The sequence below is a fragment of the Polistes fuscatus genome, unplaced genomic scaffold (genome assembly GCF_010416935.1).
Source record: "Polistes fuscatus isolate 324 unplaced genomic scaffold, CU_Pfus_HIC Scaffold8, whole genome shotgun sequence".
Taxonomy (NCBI): domain Eukaryota; kingdom Metazoa; phylum Arthropoda; class Insecta; order Hymenoptera; family Vespidae; genus Polistes; species Polistes fuscatus.
This window is the reverse complement of record NW_025113162.1, coordinates 1513669-1527456: the sequence shown is the minus strand read 5'-3', so window position 1 is coordinate 1527456 and position 13788 is coordinate 1513669. Positions and strand designations below refer to the sequence as shown.

At 29.0% G+C, this 13788-nt stretch overlaps 2 protein-coding genes across 14 annotated transcripts in view; both read left to right on the top strand.

Moving 5' to 3' along the window:
• The window catches only part of LOC122525168 (phosphatidylinositol 4-phosphate 5-kinase type-1 alpha-like), a 42092-nt gene extending 38746 nt beyond the window's left edge, over positions 1-3346 (top strand). For 8 of the 9 annotated variants that reach the window (XM_043647833.1, XM_043647830.1, XM_043647836.1 and 5 more), the window contains one exon: positions 216-446. In XM_043647833.1, coding sequence (XP_043503768.1) covers positions 216-416 — 201 coding nt within the window. In that variant the 3' untranslated portion in view covers positions 417-446. Of the gene's footprint in view, positions 1-215; positions 447-3009 lie in introns of those variants that run through there. The other variant, XM_043647838.1, reaches the window with a different exon arrangement.
• Positions 3347-8296: 4950 nt separating this feature from the next.
• LOC122525079 (tropomyosin Per a 7.0102) overlaps positions 8297-13788 on the top strand; it is a 37945-nt gene continuing 32453 nt past the window's right edge. For all 5 annotated transcript variants that reach the window (XM_043647673.1, XM_043647677.1, XM_043647676.1 and 2 more), the window contains exon 1: positions 8297-8401. The gene's annotated coding sequence lies outside the window, so the exon portion shown is untranslated. The remainder of the gene's footprint in view (positions 8402-13788) is intronic.

Below are 13788 nucleotides of genomic sequence, written 5' to 3'. Positions count from 1 at the left end.
TGTCTCACATTTTGTGATCCTTGAACTTTGTTAACGAACGATCGTTTAGATTAAAAATATTCTTAAATTTCGTATTTTGTTGTGTTATCTATAAAAAATTAGAAAAAAATTGTAAAAAAAAAAAAAAAAGTAAAAAGCAAATGAAAGATAAAAAAATTAATCACAGAAGGTTAAGTTGAAATGTTTGATTTGTTTTGTGCTCTCGACAACTTCAGAAACGTACGAGCCAGATGAATGTTCGTGGTATTGGTGTTGGTGGTGGTGGAGGGGATGGTCAATCCATTCAATTGGAGCAGAGATCATCCTTCTCAATGTATCGACACTTGAGGACCAGTCTGAAACGCACCAGCTCGAATCACGTCGCGATCATGAAAACCATGCAAAGGGCACTCAACGTACGACGTCGAGAACCTTAATTACGATGATCATTATTTTATAATTAGGATGAGAACAAGACAATCATTTTTCTCTTAATCCGATCTAATTCAAAAAATTTAAAAAAAGAAAAACGAAAAAAGTATAAATAATAAATCGTTGCTAAAATGATGATTAATAACAAGAGAGAAATTATTTCAAAATGATTTGTTTAATTAAATGGAAAATTATCATAAAAAAAAATTAAATGATTATTTTGAAATTGTTTATCATTACTTTTGCAATTTATATAGTAGATTGTTGTAAAAAATAATGACGAATTAAATAAGGTATTAAATCAAAATTAATTCCTCATTATATTTATACAATATGTAATATTAATATATGTGATTTATATTTTAAATTAATTGAATGAGATCGGTTTTGATCGCGAGTGGTGTTATTCTTTTTATTTATTATAATAATTAGTTGAAAATTTCTGGAAAGAAGAATCATGTCCATTTGTAATACCTTCAAGGACGGTTAAAATTGTTCCCATTTCCAAATTGGAATGTCTTATTCCGGACATATCTACTTAAATGAATCATTAGCCAAATAATTTTATTATCAACTGCGAACATATCGCAAAAGAATCTCTTTTTTATGCTTCCTTTAAGGCGTGTTGGCAAGCTTGATTCGTGATTAAAATAAGTCAATAAATAAATAAATAAATTAAAATTAACGAGGCAAGCGTGTTCCTTCGGAATTGACGATATTTCTAATTTCTCAAACGACGCTCAAGCATTTTTAATTATTTTTATTTCTTCTTCTTCTTCTTTTTCTTTTTTTCTTGCTTTTTATTTTTTCTCTAATATTTTTATCTTCAATTTTCTCACCGTTATTATTAATATTATTATTATTATTATTATTACTATTTTTATTATATTCGTATTCACTTATTTTTTCTCGTTTATATATATTTTATCTTTTTCTTTAGAATTCTAATGTTATCTTTTTCATTAGAATTATAAGATAATGGTGATTTTAAGTTCGCGGAAAATAAAAACATATGTATAAATAGGATGTAATTTATATATTATCATGTTTACTTGTACACTGACAAAAAAAAACATGTGTACCACATGTACATACATACATATATACATAATTACATACATAAAAATCGTTTGCTACAATATTATAAGCGCATGTGTTTTTCCCATAACGTTTTAACGAGTTACAAAAACACCATTATTTCGTTTCCATACGAGTTAACAGATAACAAATTGCATATTACGAAAATTGTACGAGAAAGATTGAAACTCCGAAGATATTAAAAATAAATTAATAAAACGCTTAATTATATAATTAAAACAACAAAAAAGACATATAAAAATAAAATTGTATTTGCTTTCGAAGAGATGAAGATAAAATTGTCCAATTTATTCAATTATACAGAGTGAGTTAAAAATTTGTAGATGATTCAATTATAAATTAAAATATCTTCTTTTCGAGATTCTTCAAAGTCTTTCATTTTGCAATAAAAATAATTACCAGCCTAAGAACTTTTAACTCACACTTAAGATTTGCAAATTTCATTTTGAAATTGGAATCAAAGTTTGGTTTCTTCGTCTCTCCGATGCTTTTCCATTATGTGCGATGTATTATTTGACAAAAAAAAAAGATTAATAATTAATTTTGTAATTAATTATTTATGCGCTCTCTAAGCGAGTCTATGTATCTTATTGCGTTTAGTATTTAAAAAAAAAAAAAATGAAAAAAGAAAAGAAAAGAGGAAAAAAATGCACATGCAATACGACTGTAAAATAATCTGATTAAGATACTCGAAACAATATGAATGTGAATATTACTATTATACATTATTATTATTAATATTATTAATCATTATCGTCATCGTCATTTACCATTATCATTATCATCATTTAAATAAAGCAATGATTATTCTTAAGATTTGAAGCACCAATCTTTGTCTGTCTCGCTCGTCATTTTCGTGTCAATTTTTGATATAGCACACATTTTAAAATGAAATATTTATTATATTATTGGGTTAGCATTTTTTTTTTTTAATATTCTTTCGATTAATATTTAAATTAAATTATCTATATTTTAGAAAATATTGATCAAAAATATTTTAAAATGCTGACCAAATGAACTGAAGTGTGTTTGAAAGTGAACTCACTAACAATGTTAATCTTCCTCTCCCCTTTTTTTTTCTTTCCTCCTCTCTTCTCCTTTCTTTTCCACATCCTTTTCTTTTATTTATTTATTTAATTTTTTTGTTGTTCTGTTTTGCTTTATACATATCTCAAACCTTTCCTGTTTTTTGTTTTTACGAAATGTTTTTGAAGTTCGATTTCACGTGACATTAAACATCACGAATTTGGTTTGTCATGACACTGTATAATTTTTATGGACATAATCAAATTTAATTTTTCTGATAATGCAATATTTAATTTTTACAATTGATAAAAATTATAACATTTGATATTTATGGAATAAAAAATCGTGATTAACTGTCACTTGATATCGAACTTTTATTATTACCCTCGGCACACTTTATTTTTAATTTTTTGTTTCAATCGTTTCTATTAATTTCTCATCCTTCTTTCGTTTTTATTTGTTCACCCTTTTCAGACCCACCTGTAGAAGAGTGAAACGAAGATAAATTTTAGGTAAGAGAAAGAAAAAAAGAGAAAGAAAGAGGGTAAGGAAAATTAAAAGACTATAAAAGGATGGAAAAAAGATTCCAAAAAATAATACGAAAAGACGAAACTAAAAGTGAAATTCGAGGAAGTCGTAAGTTGCAATATAAAATATTGATATTTAAGTGAGTCGATATTTGTCTAGATATTAATTGAAAAAAGTTTTGTATATTGATCATTATAGGAGAATTAAGTGGAAGGTGTGAGGTATTCTCTTTCGTTCTTTTTTTATTTCGTATTATTTTACATTTTATTTAAAATGTAATTCATTAGGAGGAAAATAAAAAATAATATGGGAGTAAAAAAGATGGAAAAAGAAACGAAAAAGAATTAGGAAAAAATAGATCGATCGTATTATTTATTAAAATTGATTTCTTTTCTTTTTAAGAACACCAAACGTGTTCTTCGCGTAAAAATATTATAATTAATATATATAATTAATATAATTAATATAATTAATATAATTAATATAATTAATAGAGTTCAGAGACTATGATGAGAAGAAATGAGAATTGGACGACAGAATAATCCAAAGTTTAACTTTTCAAATTCTCATATTGCTTTTCTTTTTTTATTATTCAAATAATTTATTAGAAGTGATTGAAAAAATAAGTACAAATTATTTCTTATTAAATTTTCGTAGAAATTTATCTGTTAACATATATGATTACATATTAGATATTGAAAATAAATATATTACATATTGAAAATATTCAAAATTGATGAATTCTGTCTTCCAATATTTGTCTCTCTAATAAACGCATTTCAACTGCATTCAATTTCGCGAGGATGGATTTTATATTAAAATGATAAAGAAAGGGGGGGACGGGCCCAAAAATACTTAGGTAATTTAAAACAAAAAATTATATTATTCATTTTCAAAACATTTGAATTAACATTTTTTTCTTTTTATTAAATTTCAAAACTACGAGCCTACTTATTCCAAACAAAAATTTGTTGATACGTTTAGAATTTTTGTGCCCATTTTCTATTATAAATTCCACACACAAAAATCGCGTCAGTATTAAAATTAAGGTTGTGCGTTCGCATTTGTTCTTTATTGTAATTATTATTATTATTGTTATTACTATTATTATTATTATCATCACGTTTTTTCTTCTTTTTTTTCCGCGAAAGATCGAATAAATCTTCGCCGAGATCGAGAAAACTGAGATTGAGATAAAAATGTATTTTAATTCAAGGAAATGCGTTATAAAAATTGACCATAAATCTCGGGGAAAGCGTAACGAACGATATTAAACTTGATGATCGTTCTCAGGATCGTCATTTAATTCGTCTCGATTATGTGTGTGCGTGTAATTAAATGAAAAATAGAAAAGAAAGGAAAGAAGGAAACTATGATCTTGTTTTGAGATGATCGATATAATCATAGACCTTGACCAAACATAAAAATTCATAAAAAAAAAGAGAAAAAAACTACATTATTAAGAAAAATAATATTTGTTCGATTGGTCAACATCCGATTATTATTTTGTTTGATATTCGTATCGATGAATCTCATGTTTAAAAGATTTATTCTACCTGTTATACTATTCGCGAATAGCAAATTTCGGTGGAATGGCAAATTTCGGTTGATCTGGAAAATAATTCGATACATTTGTCGAGAAGAAAAAATATAAATAGAGAATAAGATAAAGCAAACAATGTTAAAATCATATCAACGTTTGTACAACAAACGTAAGATTGAAAAAAAAAAAACAAAAAGAAATAAAACAAAATAGCGAGAACTCCGGATACGCTTGACTTCGAGCGTTTCTTACGTGAAGTTTGTTCGCTTTTTACTCTTACCGTGTAAATAAAATTAAAAAAAAGGAATAAGTAAAAGATATTAATTGCATGTACGAAAGAAAAATTTATCTATACATATATACATATACATATAATAAATATTTATATTTAAAATTAAGAAATTACCGCGCGTGCAAAATTCACCCCCCCTCTCTCGTCCACGAAATAAAACAAAATATTGAGATCAGAATATTATGTTTGTAAAAATTTGTTCTTTCGCATGTTTCTTTTTTTTTATTTATTTATTTATTTTTTTCTTCTTTAATTAACATAATATATCATTGTAAATATGTATATGTATATACTTATACATGTATACGTGTGTGTGTGTGTATATATATATATATATACGATAAAATATATGCCAAGCACACAACGATGTACAATAACAAAGAATAAATTATTGGTTGCGTCCTATTTATTTTAACGCCGAAAACGATTCGTTTTATTTGATCGTATATATTAATTAATTAATTTATTTACTTACCCACCTTTTTTTCGTACGTATAACTCAAGAAATTCCTTATCATATTTTTCCTATCAGCGTTTAAATAAAAATCCAAATTTTTCTGTCCATTATTTACGAACGAAACCAGGTAAGTTGTAAAATATAATAATTTCATTATATTTATCGATATTATATTATTATATTATTATTTTCATTTTTATTATCACGATGATCATCATCTTCGTTATAATCTTGATCGTTATAATGTCAATGTTGGCTCGTTACGCGAGCCCACACTCGAGGAACTTTAATAGCAAAATTAACGACGTTCAAGCTAACGAAGAAGAAGGTGACTCAACTTGCTTACGAAGGCTCGATCAAGCGTAAAATTAGGACGGAAGGATTATCCAACGTTAGATTTTATTCTCAGGAAGGTAGGTAACAGTAGCGACTAATTTTTAATTCATTCATAAATTAATTAATTAATTAATTACGATCTTTCGTTGATGTCCCTTTGTAAGATCTAAATTGTGGGCCTAAAGTTGTCCAAATGAATTATTGAAATTAATTGCTTTATATCTAATACGATTAGACCCTTTTTAATTATTGTAGATTATTAAACTACAAGGTTTGCTAAAAATTACGTTCAATTACAAATCGAAGCTGTTTCGCAAAAAGTATAATTAATTATTATTAATGTTTTTTGTTTTTATACGAATTTATATTATTGTATTAATTATATATTATTTTTACACTCGTTGATCGTAAATAGTGATAGATTAATATACTTTTTTCTTTCTATTTGAAAATAAATTGTGCGGTACTCAAAGATCAAGTTCATTTAATACGAGAAAACTATAAATACAAGTAAAAATCTCTTCAAGAGGAGTATACCATTACTAACGTAACATACACACATACATACATATAACATATCTATACACATTTATATGAGTCAAGGCTACGGAGGGACCCTTACCTACTTTTCCCATATACGGTAGTGAACCGGACCGATGACTGTGCGTGCAAGATGTAACGTTTTCGATCTTACGCAAAACGTATCTTCGCATGCGATAAGCGAACAGAAATCGAATTAAAAAAAAAGAAAGAAAGAAGAAGAAAAAGTATAATAATTTTCTCCTGTTAACACTAAATTACGTGGAAAAGTTGTATACGATATCAAAGATATGTCTCTTATCGGTACGATTGTCTTTCACTCTGTTTTTTTTTTACTTTTTGTTTTCTTACAGAAGGATAACCTTTTCTGGAAGTGTTCGAGCCGATGAATGACAAAAAAAAATAAATAGAAGGAGAAGGAATGATATAGCTTCGATGAATCGATATTATTAGATCGTATCGTATCGTATCGTATCGTATCGTTTTAGATTAATCTGGATATTATCTACAAGAGTAATCGTTACGTGATATACATATATTTATGTGTTTGTGTGTTTGTGTGTTTGTGCAAAGCTTTCAAAACGTACGACTCATTCCCGATTTACCATGACACCAGATGATGATAATGATGGCGACGATGATGATGATGATGACTCAAGGAGATCAGGTTGACCCCAATGCCAAAATTATCATCGTCCGATTTATGGATTGTATTCTTTCATCGATATCGATACTCTAATATTTATTTTTGTATTTTTCTTATAGTTAATTTCGATTCGATTTTTATTTTCATTCGATTTGGCTTCTGTTTCTTTTTTTTTTTTTTTGTATTATTTCATTGCTTTGGGTGGCTATTAAGTTGTAAAGAAAATTTGGATGCTTTGGAAATATTTTCAAAATGGCCGAAACGTGTTATTTTGTAAGAATTATACGTGGGTAAAACGTTTGAGAATCTTTCAAGAATACGCTCTCGTTCACTGGCTGCCATTTTCTCGATCTAATTATAAACCTCGAAATTGGGATATGCGCTGACATTATAAGGCACGCTCTGTGATCTATCGTAAAACATGCTATCCCGAAAATTAAATTCGTTTTATTATTCAATATTTTCAAATTAATTTTAAAAATCAATTATAATTATTAATAAATAAATATTATTATCTCGCGTGTTCGTTTAACAAATAATTCATGTTTAGAATTAACGAATACTGAATTTAATTGAAAATTATTTGTTTTTAAATAAGTTGATAATTCGAGACAAACTTTTTGGAAATCTATAAATTCATTTCTAATGAAAATAAAAATTAAAATATTCCAATAATATAATTGAAAATAAACGAACATAAAAAGAAAATTGTTGACTTTGACTTTGGCAAAACAAGACTCGCAAAATCATGATAACGATGTTTCTAAATTCTTGGCTAGCTCTTTGAAATAGAATTCTAATAGAAATCTCGGGATGATTCTAAAGATACTCAATGGTATACGTTTTCACGTTCTCCAAGATGAGGTAGAAAGAGGAAGGAAGGAAGAAAGGAGGAAGACGATAACGAAGAGGAAGGGATGAAGTAAAAAAAAAAGGATAGAAAGATAGAAAGGAAGAGAAGAGATAGGAACACTTACTCTGTAGAGCAAAGACAAGCAAGTATACACGCGAACGCACGTACATATATACATATGCGTGTGTCTGTGTATTTTTACATATTTGTATATTTCATACATGTGCGTGTATACGTGCAGATTCCTCAATAAACGAACATATCTATGTATGTATGTATGTATACGCATGTGTATGTGTGTATAAACATTTTCATAAACGCACGTTTACGTGTGGATTCTTCAATATTTATGTATGTGTATGCGTGTGTACGTATTTTTCTAAATGTGTGTACACATGCATAATCCTCGTTTTTCTGTATACGCGTATATTTTTGTAGATGTGTATACATGAAGAGTCTTCGGTATTCGTGTATCTCTGTATATGTTTTCATAGATGTGTGTATACATGTGGAGTCCTCAGAAGAACGCGAGGAAGAAGGTGGGAGTTAGGTTCTCGGTAGGTTCGAGTATCGTCTACACCGGCAGTCGTGTCTTTGCTCTTAGCTCGAACACAACTCAACCGGACGACAACGAGAAAATTCTTCTTTCCCCCCCATTGAGTTTACTCAGTGTGAGTACACACGTGCATAGTCTTTTTTTAAGTTTTTTTTTTCTTTTCTTTTTTCTTTTTTTTCTTTATTTATTACTTTGTTCAGAAAGAAATTGAGAGAAATAAGATAATTGATAATTAAAAATATATACATGTACGTATACACCGTAAATAGTGTGTGTACAGTACGTGTATATGTAAATGTGTATGTACGTATATAAATATATATATTACGTGATATTAAGCCAGCTAAAAATAACTAACGTGCAATAGTATATCTAGAAGTGATTGTTAAAAATTGGAAAATCTTTCATTATTTTATTCGAAAGAGGATTAAACGACTAAAGTAGGTATATTATTACGTGATTTATGTGTATTTTTGTATATATTTTAATCATATTCAATATTGTCTGTGTGTGTGCGTGTGTTAATATATTTAAGTAGATCAAAAAATGCATAAAATAATAGAAAAAAATAAGAAAATGAATATTGTAAAACATTCCAAGTTTTAAATATCAAAAGAATGATTTAAAAATCAGTGGAACATCGTTCATCGGCAGTTGTTTTAAAGCATATCAATCGTCTTCACATTTTATAGCTTAAAACGACTTTGATTCACTTTCAAAATTGTTCTGAACAATTTCGAATTTGTTCTGGTAAATGTGATTTCCTCGAAGTCAAGTTGTTCCTAATCTTTTCGTTCCGAACCTGCAACTTCAGCATACCTCAGCTACATCATTCTTTACGTTGAGGATACTCGTGTAGAACCCCTCTCATGCTATCTCAATCCCAGAGGTTTTCTAGAAACCAAAGATAGGACCCGTTTCTCAGACTCGATTCAATAATTCTTCCCAGGCTTTTTCTATCTTCTTCCTCTTCTTCGTTGAACCGTATACCTTTGACATGAAAACCAATAGGCTGCTATAATTTTTTTATTTTGCCAATATCCGATCTAGCATTCAGCTGGAAAGAAGATGATGGCATTGAAATCTCCAAAAGATCATCGGTTCTCATCAATAGATATTTTTCCCTTTTTTCTTCTCAACTTGTTCCTCTAGAACAGTATTGTTTTTTCTAAGATATGACCAGATGATCTTCCGGTCTCCTACACTCTTTCTCATTCTCTTCTTCTCTTTAGCATCAAATTTCTGTTTTTCTTTCCCAAAACGAAAAATTCAAGTGGTACAATCTCTAAAAGAAAATAACAGTTTGCCTAATTATTAAGTTAGCTTCCCATATATCACCTAACATCGAATTAACTTAATAAAACTTTAGGACAACTTCCCCAAGAATTTATATTAAAAAAAAAAAAGAATTAAAAGTGCGGTAAAAAGACGTGAATCGTTTTGAAAGAAAGTGAAACCGATCAGGAATATTCTTCAGTTTGTTAGATTAAAACTTGAGTCATGAGCATAAGAATGAGAAAGAAAGAAAGAAAGAAAGAAAGAAAGGGAATGCATGAGAGAGAAAGAGATAGATCAACGAGCTTATGGAATTCTCGAACGTGCAAACTCGCATCTCGTTGTGAAAGAAAAAAAAAACTTATGTACAACGTAGGAGAGTCTGAAGTATTCGAAACGTGAAAAAGAAAAAGAAAAAAGGGAGGGAGAGAGAGAGAGAGAGAGAGAAGAGTTGAATTGGAAATTTTTTATTCGTGTTTGAGATGGTCCTTGAGATTTAAGTATGCACATACGTATCCTTCGTTTATGATCGAGATTGAACAAGGTCGAGATCTTGTTCGATATAGAAATCGGACGTTCACTGATCTCAATACTTGTATTTTTTTTTTAGGTATAAAATATCGCTTCTTTGAATAATTTTGTTTAAAGATAATTTTTGATATGTTTTGGATTATCTGTTGGAAAGTTGGATTTGAAAACGTTTGAGAATTGAATATAAAATTCTTTGATATCATCGGTGTATTATTATGACTCACGAGATCTCTTTCTCTCTCTTCTTTTCTTTTTAGTTTTTATTTTTTTTTATTTATTTCTTTTTTTTTGGTTTTAGCATGCGTATACAAACATAGCTCAGCGAGGGAGCTCGAGTTACTCCGAATCGACCCGATTTCGATGTATATAAATATATATTTTTTTGCTAATCATGAACTTTTGCCAAAAACGAGAACACGATTCGAACAAAGAAAAAAATACGAGAAAATGATTTTGTAACTATCGATTGGTTACGTAAAAGTCGATTGAAATTTTAAAATTTTCAATCCAAAATAAATTCCTTTTTTTTTTTAATTATTACATCAATATAAGAAAAAAGATTTTACAACTATATAAGATGAAATGTAACAAGAAACAATGTAAATTCAAACGTTCGTCCAATTAATCGTCGTAATAATTTTAAACAAACAAAATAATTAAATTACTTTTCAAAAAATATATACATTTGAGATATAAAAATCGATAAATTAAATTAGCCTATTTTAATTATAATAATTATATAATAATTTTATATTGAATTAATTAGTACAAAATTATATTCTCTCTAGTTTATAATTTGTAAATTGGATTTAAGTAATTAAATTGTTCGCGTAAAATTAAAGAAAATCGTTGCGGATCGTAACCCGAATTGAGAGGAGGTGCAAAAATGTCGCTTTTTTGAGAAAATCATATATCGCGCGGATGTAACGAGACACCGAGGGTCGATCTTCGCTGTGCGTAACCCGAAATGGTCCGATGTCGGCAGGCGGTAACGATCTCTCCTACCACCCTCCTCACCACCTTCTCCTCCTCCTTCTCCTCCTCTTCCTCCTTCACCTCCTTCACCTCCCTCTTGCACTTATAAATAACCCTCAGTCGCGATGCACGCACTTTGGATCGAGCTCTCGTGATATATACGTCTCGAATTATTTTTTCTTTCTTTCTTAACCCCCCCCGTTCCCGAAGAAAATGCAAAAAAATAATACTTGCATATTTTGTATTTCATTTTATTTTTTTTTTTTTTCATATTTTCTTTAGTTCGTCGTCAGGAAATTGCATTGAATTTGATTGAATTTATTTTAAAGAAAATTATTATTTTGTTGACCATTGAAATTATTTATATCGTAAAACAAATCATCAAATAAATTTGTATTATATTTTTTGTGACCCAAGTTACTATTATAATAATTACCGGCACGTATGTTTTCTTATAAATCATTTCTTTTTATTTTTTTTTTTTTAAATTGATTCGATCGAATGCAAATCTTCGTAGGAATACGTTTTTAAATTTGAATGAAAATCAATCACATTTATAATCGGTTGAGTGAATTCGATCCAGATGAAAAATAAACGAAGATAAGAAAATGAAAATAAGAGAACAGGAATTAAAGGAAAGTTCCGTGCAAAAGCGAAAGCAAAGCAAATTCTTATCGGACTATCCTCCTCCATATCCCAGTATATCTGTTTTCCTCTAAGGCACGATGTTGAAGCTCGATGTCCTTTCTGTTCCTCGTTGAGAAGCCTGGCATCTCTGATTACCAGCAACAGCAACAGCAGCAGCAGCCAGCCAGCGAGCAGCAAAAGCAGCTCGCTCGTTCGTTCGAAATCGCGCACATTCGCTCGCGCATAAACCAGTGACGCGGATATGCGTGTGTACTCTCTCGCATTGGCGTACAAAGGATGATAACAACAAAAAATAAGTTAAAATATATTATCTGACCGAGAAAAAATTCGATCGACAAATCGAAGAAATAAATCAACGACGATTCTGTTTTTGTGTCTTTTTTTTCTTTTTTTTAATTTTTTTTTCTTCTTTTTTGGATTCGTCCTAATACGTAATGGTTAAAGGGGATTAGGATGACGAATTAAAATGAAAAAAAAGTAAAAAATTTCGCTCTGTTTAACACGAGAGAGATCTATCGTGTGATACGCCAATGTACTTCTTACGTTCCGCGCGCGAACGAGAGCTCGCTTCGAAAGCAGGAACGCGATATTCGAGAGCGAGGAACACGGCCGTTCTCAGTTTAAAAATACGCTATGAATGATGCAAATATATATAGTCTGCTAGTTTCGAGGGAACTAGTTTCGGAGTGCCTGATAAAATAAAGAAACACAGATAGAGATAGACAGAGAGGGAGAAAGAAACCAAATTTGTTTGCTTGGACGTATCAAGTCTTATCAGATTATGAATTTAATCTAACGAATTTAGGATACGACAAAAATACTAATATATTTTCTTCAATAATCGTTATTTAATTAAAGATTTTTTCCTATGTTCTTTTTTCTAAATGAAAATTTAATAAAAATATAAATAAAAAAAATATTTTATAGGATAGGTTAAAAGTTTGTAGGTGATTTTCAAAATGTATTGCTAACTTTAGTAAATTTTTATACACGCCGGTGTATATTTGCAATTTTATAAATTAGACTCGTAATATTAGAATCTAAAAATAAATTAGCATTTAATATCACCTAGATACTTGATAACAAACCTTTTATGATTAACAATATATTTACATATATAATATAAATATATTTTGTAATATATAATTATTTAATGAACAAAAACGGTCAGATTGTGTATTTTTTGTTTTATCTGGCACCTCGAAAATTAATTTATTAATAATTTCAATTAAATTTATAATATAAAAATTAGGGAAGCATTAAAAGTAAGAAAGAAAATAAATAAATATAAAAGTTAGAAAAAGAAGAAAAAGAATAAGAAAGGGTGGAAGAAAGATCGTAGAAGTGGTTTCTTTGCGGGCACGTCGATTACTGGCCGCTTAAGCGAGCTGTGGCCAGAGCTCGGAGAAACGATCGGATAAAACCTGAATGCGGCCGCTGCTGACTTTTATTTTCCTCCTTGGAGCGCTCCTGAGGACGACGACGCGCATACCATAGCTCTCCGGAGCCAACAACAGCCAGGACTATACTTCGAACTTGGAAGATCTCTTATTCTTTCCCAACAGAAATTCTATCGAATGAAACACAAGAAGAAGAAAATCTAAGAAAAGGAGAATTCGATTCTATCGAATCTAATACACACACACACACACACACACGTTCAATTTATTAATAGAATGCTAATCTATATAATTGTTTATAGAACCATTCGCCAATTTTACACGTCAATTCGAAAATTTGAATGTTGCAAAGATTTTCATAGGATATTCTAGCTTCCTGATTTTGTAATTTATTTTTAGATAGAACAAATTATGAAGTAAGAAAATGTATTCAAAGATAATTGAATGAAATTTGTTCTATCTTCTGATCAGATAATTGTTCTTTTGTTTTTATGTAATGAATGTTATGTGAATTTTGTATGCACACGAAAGTGGATTGAAAAGTTTGAAACACACACACTTTTAAACGATAAATTTTAAATTAATCTATTTATTAGGTATATTGTATTAGAAAATTAAGTATTTATTAATGTAATATGAATGAACATTTTTCTTTAATGATTTTTGACTACAA